This window comes from Gracilinanus agilis, unplaced genomic scaffold (genome assembly GCF_016433145.1).
Source record: "Gracilinanus agilis isolate LMUSP501 unplaced genomic scaffold, AgileGrace unplaced_scaffold36305, whole genome shotgun sequence".
In the NCBI taxonomy this organism is placed as follows: Eukaryota; Metazoa; Chordata; class Mammalia; order Didelphimorphia; family Didelphidae; genus Gracilinanus; species Gracilinanus agilis.
Genome location: NW_025369474.1, coordinates 4,362 through 12,842, shown reverse-complemented (window position 1 = coordinate 12,842; position 8,481 = coordinate 4,362). Strand labels below are relative to the sequence as shown.

The 8,481-nt window shown below is 35.5% G+C and overlaps 1 protein-coding gene across 1 annotated transcript; it reads right to left on the bottom strand.

Moving 5' to 3' along the window:
- Positions 1 to 7,160: 7,160 nt before the first annotated feature.
- On the bottom strand, positions 7,161 to 8,105 carry LOC123254952 (vomeronasal type-1 receptor 1-like). Its single transcript, XM_044683836.1, has one exon. It carries the CDS (start codon positions 8,103 to 8,105, stop codon positions 7,161 to 7,163), a length of 945 nt encoding a protein of 314 aa, XP_044539771.1.
- Positions 8,106 to 8,481: the final 376 nt, after the last annotated feature.

Sequence of the window (8,481 nt, the reverse complement as noted above, 5' to 3'; positions counted from 1 at the left end):
TCCAGGTCCTCACTCGAGGTCCAAGCCTGGGCTGGAGATCTTTATTCAAGCCTAGGGCACTGCCTTCACCCACACAGATGCTAGGGAAAGTCTCTGCATTAGAGATGTTTATTCTCAATTAGGGCACTGTCTTCACCCACAAAGAAGCTAGGGAAAGTCCGTGTGCTGGAGATCTTTAATCACACCTGGGGCGATGCCTTCACCCGGGCAGAAGCTCAGGGAAAGTTCCTGGGTTAGAGATCTTTGTCCTGGCCCGAGGCAGTGCCTTCACCCACACAGACACTCGGGAAAGTCCGTGTGTGCCACCCAGCCACTTGGGGTCCCTTGTCTTGCAGCACACAGGTATAAGCCCTGGGGCTGCTAGTGATTTACTGGTTTCCCCTGTCCTGTTTTCATTCTTGTGCGTTGGCCTTGGTGTTGTGCGAGGTGTGTGGTGTGGGGTTGGGGGAGGGCCTTCTTCCTCACCCGTTTTAGTGAGAGCTGTTTCACCCCTTTATAACGTGGAAATGCCTCAATTCTGTGTACCTTCAATGCTGAGCCCTGTTGTGGGGTTCCTTCGTTCGTCTGGGCTCATTTTTATTTCCCCTTGAGGAGTCCTGTATGCTTCGGTTAGGAGAGATCGAGCAGCTGCTCCTTACTCTGCCACCATCTTAACCGGAAGTCTCCTCCATGATGGTTTTAATAAGAATTCATAGGGTAAAATAGCTTCATGTTTTCTCACAAAGAGAGCCACCAATACCTTCTTAATTATCATTAGGTCTCATGAGGCAGGAAAACGGGGTCAACAGCAGCTTAGAGGCTATTGCTTAGGAAGATTCCAAACTTGGTTTTAGGACCAACACTGCCTCTTTCCTGGATTACTTAATTAATTTCCAAGAGAGACAGCATGTTGTATTTGAAAGAACACTTGTCTTATGGTCAAAATTATTGCATGTAAATAGATTTTCAAACTGTAATAATTTTGTGACCCTGAATAAATCATTTAACCTCTCCATATCCCAGTTTCCCCATCTATATAATATTGGACAATATTATAAGTAAGAATTTATGAAGTTCTTATGAAGTTTTCATTTGTTTGCTTTATTTATAAAGAGGTTGTGAATTTACTAGGTGGTGCAGTGGATAGAGCTTGAAAGACCAGAGTTCATAACTGATCTCAGATGCTTACTATGTGACCTTGGCAAAGTTACTTACCCACTGTTTAACTCAGTTTCCTCATCTGTAAAATGGACAATATGATAGCACCTATTTATCAGGGTGGGTTGTTAGCATAAAATCAGATCATAATTGCAAAGCACAGTAATTGGCACATAGTAAACACTATATAAATGTGAGGAGTTGTTATTATTCTAGGTACTGACCTCAGTAGAACAGGTGAGCTTCACTCTTACCACACAAGAACACGGAGAAATCCCAAATCTTATTCCTTTTATAAGTTGCTTTCCTTATCCTAAGCAAAGAGGGCCCTCAGTTACTCAAAATCACAGCTCATGAAACTAAATCCGTTACTTCCTTTGCTGCTGGTCCAAACAAAGGGCTTATTAATTCAAGATGAAGGCATTTTATTAAACAAAATTACAAAGCAAATAATAAAGAGAACCATCCTCTACATAAAGAGGAACTTTCTCCCACAGATCCATATGACTGGTGGGAAAGGGGAAAAGTATCTTTAGCTTAGACTAGTCACATTCCTATGAATATATGTACTGAAATTCCTTTTTGCCTTAGAATAAATTATTCTCCAGTTCTCAGTAGAATCCTGAATGTCATATTCTTGTCATGTTATGTCATCTTTTGAGTTTTTTCTACACTGAGGTATGTATGAGTTGCCTCTTGACATGGAGCTCTATCCATAATTCTCTGTATTGATCACACTTTTAGCATCAAGCTATTGCATTACATTTATATGCCACATTTTGTTTAACCATTCCTTGATAGAAAAACAATTTTATTTCCAATTATTTGTTATTAATGAAAAGAACTGCTATAAACATTTTGGTATATATAGTCACTTTCATCTTATGAATGACATTTTTGTGGAATAAAATCTTTGAATTAAAAGGTATGGCCATTTTGGGCTCTTTATTTGCATAATTTCAAAATGTCTGTACAGATTTAAAGATCATTCTAAAATATACTACCGTGCCTACCTTCCCACAACACCAACACTGACCATTCCTATCTTTTGGCTTGTTTGCCAGTTGTAGTGTGTGAGTTGCAATATCAGGGTTTTCATTTTGAATTTTTCATATTATTAATGATTTGGAGCACTTTTCATATGATTATTACTAGCTAGTAATTACTCATTTGAGAACTATTTGTTCATATCTTTTAGACCAGTTGCCTCAAGAAAAGAGGGCCATCTTTTGATATATTTAAATGGAATATTATTTAATAATCATAGATAATTATCCATGGGTGAATGCCTATTTTATAAATACAAATGCATATACTTATATATAAATGGTTTTTTTATTATATCTAAGTGTATATATTATAGACACCAAACTCTTCTCAGATAAATTTGATTCAAAGACTTTTTTCCATTTGACAATTTCCTTTCTTGTCCTGGGTACGTGTATTTTATTACTAAAAAGAATTTCAGATGCATGTAATAACATATGTCATTTTATCATTTGTACTTATTTCTAACCTATGTATTTAAGAATACTTTAGTATATCACCTAATTAAAAAAATTTATAGTATGATCTTTGACAATAAACCGCATTTAGAATATATTTTAGTCTAAGGTATAAGGTTTTGACCTGCATTTAATTACTGTCACAGTGCTTTCCAGTCTGTCCCTCTGCCCAAGGGTCCTTCAGCAGTCTCAGGGGCTGCTTCCACAGCCGAGCTCCCATCTGCTCCAGGTCCTCACTCGAGGTCCAAGCCTGGGCTGGAGATCTTTATTCAAGTTTTACTATAAGTAATTATCAAATAATGCATTTGGATTACTAAATTCCATTATTTATGATTCACACTTGCCCAAACCGTTCTTTTGATTGACCTCCAACTGTTTGTCTTTGTCTCTGTCTCTTTATCTCTGTCTGTCTCTGTCTCTCTCTAATACTAGATAATTTTCATGACTGCTACATCAAAGTGTGGAACCTCTGTTCTAACTTTATCTCTCCCTCTTTAATAATTTAGTTTGATATTCTAAATGTTATTTTTAACTGAATTTGATAATTTTTAAATGAAAGTCTGTATTTTTAAAATAATTTGTTTAGTAGAGTGAAATCTTAAACTAATTATTATAATCTTTATATACATAAATATGTATGTATATATAATGTGTATATATATGTTTCCAAGTCCTAGCCATGAGAATTGAATGTTCCTCCAGCTTTTAAAGTATTTTTTTTAAATTTTCTTTATGGAACACTTTGTATCTAAATAAGCTATTTGTTCACTTTGGTATATTGATGTCAAGATATTCTGTATTTTCTATTTATTTGGAATGGGACTCCCTTTTATTTTTTACATTCTTGAGTTTTATTATCTTTACATAGGGATATTATTAATTTCTGAAGGATTATTTTATATACTGCAACTTAATGAAAGCCATCATCTCAATCAATATCTTTGATGATTCTCTAGAATTTTTCAAGGAAACTATGATATTTTTAGCAAATAGATAAAATTTATCTATAACTATCTTTATACATTTATACCTACACCTATATCACATCTATACCTATCTTTACATTTTAAATTTCTTATTCTTAAATTTTCTTTTGCTAGTATTTCTAGAACTATACCAAATAATAACAGAAAGGTGAGTAAGTTTTCCTTTATACCCATGATTATGGGGGATAGTCCTGGTGTTTTAGCATTGCACATGATGGTGTTTTGGTTTTTGATTAAAAAAGTAATTCCCCAATTACATGTAAAAACTATTTTTAACATTTTTAAAAATTTTTTTGAATTCTAAATTCCCTCCCTTCCCCTTTCTCTCTCCTTTTCACCCCCTCCCTGAGATAATAAGCAATGTGACATATATGTATATATATACACACACACATATATATATATATAATTATGTAAATTTTTTCCATTTTTCCATATTAATCCTCTTGTGAAAGAAAACTTGAAGAAAAAGGAAAACAAAAAATGAAGAAAAAGTGAAATATAGTGTGCTGAAGGTCTGGATTCATAATCCATCAGTCCTTTCTCTGGAGAAAGATGACATTTTTATCATGAGTCTTTTGGATTATTTTGGATCATTGTATTGTTAAGTATAGCTAAGTCATTCTCAGTTGTTTCTCATATAATTTGTTACCTTGTACAATGTTTTTCTATTTTATGCACTTTACTCTGCATTAGTTCATGTAAATCTTCCTTTATTTATCCAGCTTGTCATTTCTAATAGCATAATAGTATTCCATTATAAACATATACCACTACTTATTGAACCATTCCCCAATTATGGGGCATCCCCTCTCTTTCTAATTCTTTGACACCATGAAAAGAGTTTCTGTAAATGTTTATACAGTAGATCCTTTTCACCTTTGTTTTTTCTCTCTTTGGGATACAGACCTAGCAATGGTATTGTTGGGTCAAAAGAGTTTGCATTTTATAAGCCCTTTGGTCACATTTCCAAATTGTTCTCCAGAATAGCTGAATCAGTTCTCAATTCCCCCAGCAGTGCATTAGTGTCTTCTCACTTTACTCTTATCTCCTCCACTTTTTCCTTTTTTTGTCTTAAGAGTAAATCTTATAGGTATAAGGTGGTATCTCAGAGTTATTTTAATGTGTAATTCGCTAATCAATAGCAATTTAGAGCATTTTTTGCAATTATAAATGACTTTAATTACCTCATATGAAAATTCCTTCTTTATATCCTTTGACCCTTTATCAATTGGTAACAGATTTATTCTGTTACATCTGACTCATTTCTCAATGAATTTGAGAAATGAGGTGAGGTCTTTATTAGAAAATAAAGTGCACATTTTTCAGTAATGATTACTGTGTATTTCCCTCCACTGTTCCCCTCTTGTTTATTCAACTTTCTCTCTCCTTTCAAACTGTTCATCCTCAAAAGTGTTTTGCTTCATATCATCCTCACCATCTGTATTATCTTCTTTCAGCCATCTTTCCTCCTCCCTCCCTTACATACTTCCTCTCCTACCTTCCTATGGGGTAAGATAGTTTTTTATAAGCAAATGAATGTGTAGGTTATTATCTCTTTGAGCAAATTCTGAGGAGAATAACATCCAAGTGCTCCTCTCCACATCTCTTCCATATTCCTATTCATTGTAAAGGCACCTCTTTGATTTGAGATAATTTACCTCATTATAATTCCTTTCCCCTTCTCACAGTGAATTCCTCTCTTTCCATCACTTAATTTTATTTTTTTAAGTATCATTCCATTATATTCAACTCAGACCCATGCCCTCTGTTTATTATATTGCTTTAATAATGATAAAGTTCTTTGGAGTTACATGTGTTATCTTCCCATGTAGGGATGCAACAATTTAATCTTATTGAATCCTTTATGATTTCTTTCTGTTTACTTGTATATGCTTTTATTGAATCTCATATTTAAGAGTTAGATTTTTCTATTCAGCTCTGGTCTTTTAATCAAGAATGCTTGAAAGTATTCTATTTCACTGAATATTGGTTTTTAAAACCTTTTCTATTTGGCCAATTCTACTTTTTAAGGAGTTGTTGTCTTCATTGTAATTTTTGTGCCTTCTTTTTCAATTAACTAATTATAGATTTTAGGCAGTTGTCTTCTTCAATGAATTTTTGTGTATCTTTTACCAAACTGTTGACTCATTTTTTCATGATTCTGTTGCATCACTCTCATTTCTTTACCTAGTTTTTCTTCTATCTCTCTTTTAAAAAACATTTTGACATCCTTTTTGAATTCCTTGAGGTTTTCTTTTTGTGCCTGACACCACTTTACATTTTCCTTTGAGGCTCCATATGTAGGTGTTTTGGCATTGTTGTTCACTTCTGAGTTTGCATTTTTTGATTTTTGCTGGCACTACATTAACTACTGTGGCCAGGTTGTTTGTATTTATTTCTCCTCATTTTTCCATTTTATTTTGTGACCTTTAATTATATGTTAAAGTTTGGTTCTGTTCCTTAGAGAGAGGGAGCTTCTTGTGTTAGGGCTTGCTATGGTGGGTGAGGGTGGCCTAGCTAGCTTTAGCTCCTGAGATGTGCTCAAGAGTGGTCTGGCTGCCTTTGGTTCCTGCAGTATGCACAGGGTTGTCTGGGTGCTTTGTGGGCCTAAAGTGTTTGTAGGAATGGTCTGCTTGGCTTGCTATGAGCAGGCTTGGAGTGGTTTTGCTGGTATGCTGCCCATGTTGAATTTACTTATATTTTATCTCCCTGACTCTCCCTGTATACTCCTTTCCCTTGTGCTGGTTTGCCTGAATGTCACTTCACTGCAAATTTCCTTATTATCTCAGTGAACTGGGTCTTATTCCTTGAAGGCTTTCTATTTTATCTTGGGTTAGAAAACTGTTTCATTGCATGTTTAGTTCTACTATTCTAGAATTCATTTGAGATGCTTTCTATGGTTGGCTCCCAGAAGCCTGTTTTTTATTTACAGATAATGCACTCCTGTATTATTTCTATCATTCTCTCCTTGATACTACAGAGGTCATTTTCTTTATAACCCTTACCTTCTGTCTCAGAATTGATATTGATTCTAAGGCAGAAGAGTCATAAGGAATAGGTAATTGGGATTAAATGACTTGCCCAGGAGCACAGAGCTAAGAAGTGTCTAGTGCTCTGTCCATCTTGCTGCTCCACATTCCAGAAGTTTTTTATTTGCTTTGTGCGCGTAGTTAATGTAATTTAAATTGTATTATAATGTATAAAATGTATTATAATGGCATTATGGTCAAACAACTCTCTTGGACTATGGGACCTGATACCTATTTTTTATACTTTCTGATATCTTCCTCCTATATCTTATATCATGTTTCTTTTAGCTCTCTGCCAGTAAGAACCTGGTCATCTACCATTAACAGGATGCTATACACAGAAATATTGATTCCAGAGTTCCACTGTGCCAGATATAGCACCATCCTGGCATCTGTGTCTTTGTGTGGAAGGTTTTGAAGGGATTTGGGGTGTGTGTGTCAAAACCCTAATGGATAGTGGTTCTATAATCCTATTGGAGCTTGGTTTGAAAAAAATGATATTAATATCTTAAGGGACTAGGTGAGAATGATGGCTTTAATCTACTCCAGAGAGCTAGGAAGTATTTAGGGATTCGGGAGTCAGTACTGGTCAGTACAAAGGGGCTAAAAGATGGAAATTCCGCAGCCAGTAAGGCAGAAGAGTTCACCAGCCAGGGCTGTGACTTTACAAAAATCATATGTAACACCAAGATAGAATTGAGTGAGTAAAAAGAAACAAACATAATAACCAGCAACAGGATGGTTTGGGTAGCTCTGACAACAGGGGAGGCTCTAGGGGACAGTCTGGTACTATGAATGTGTTGAACTCTCTGGTGGTGTCTGTACAGGACAAATACCATAGAACTGCTGGCCCAGATCATGATTCCTAAACAAACAACATCAGGAATAGAAATTATAAATGTATATAAGGAAGTAATAAGAGAGGCATGAATTGAAACTGAGCAAAAAATAAAATCCTGTATCTTTGTAGTATTTTCCCTCCTCACTGGGGCTTTCATATAAACAAGAATAATACAATTTGTAAGTAGATTCAGGATCCAGCAGAGGAGACAGGAAGGGACAATGCACTTTGGGACTCTGGTTTTGAATTCTGCCCACCTGGAGCTCATAGGACTGATAGTGATAGCTTGGAAGCCACTCAAAAGGCAAGTGGTACTAAGTGAGAGTCCACGGGCTACTCGGTGAATGTAAAACAAAAGTTTACATCCTACATCATCCAGGAAGTTGTTACGCCTCAAAATGACCATTAATTGAGGGATACCTTTGGAGAGAAGCACCAAGGAATTGGCCAAAGACAGTTGAGAGAGAAGAAAATCTGTGGGCTTCAGTCTCAGACCCCTGACGGAGGTGATGATATAAAAACCCAAGATAAAGGAGTTCCCCAAAGTCCCAAATACAGTCTGAGAAAGGAAGAGAATCCTCACTGATATGTCATTAGCAATCATTTTCTTGATTTTCCAATGATTAAGTCAGTAGCATCTGGAGAGAAAAATAAGGGTTTGATTATCTTCCTTGAGATAAGGGAATTATCCACAGTGTTCCTTCCATACAACCCAATTCTCCATTTTGGAAAGTGACTAAATCCTGGTTTGTCTGCCATTCATAGCAGGTTCTTACCAGAAATCAAGCATATTGAATTTAGCTGTGTAAAACCATATAAGTTAAATCTCTTCCCTTAGCCTGGGAAAGAATTCCAGGGATAAAGAAACAGAAGTTGGATAAAATTGGAGGTGGCATTTTGTTAAGATCTAGAACATCTGCTTTTTTCTAAAAGCTCCCAAAAATATGTCTTTATAATGAATTCTGTCATGAATCAAATCA

Bases quoted from the DNA above. Each gene is read 5' to 3' on its own strand.
- LOC123254952 (XM_044683836.1), bottom strand. From the start codon at position 8,105: ATGATTGCTAATGACATATCAGTGAGGATTCTCTTCCTTTCTCAGACT.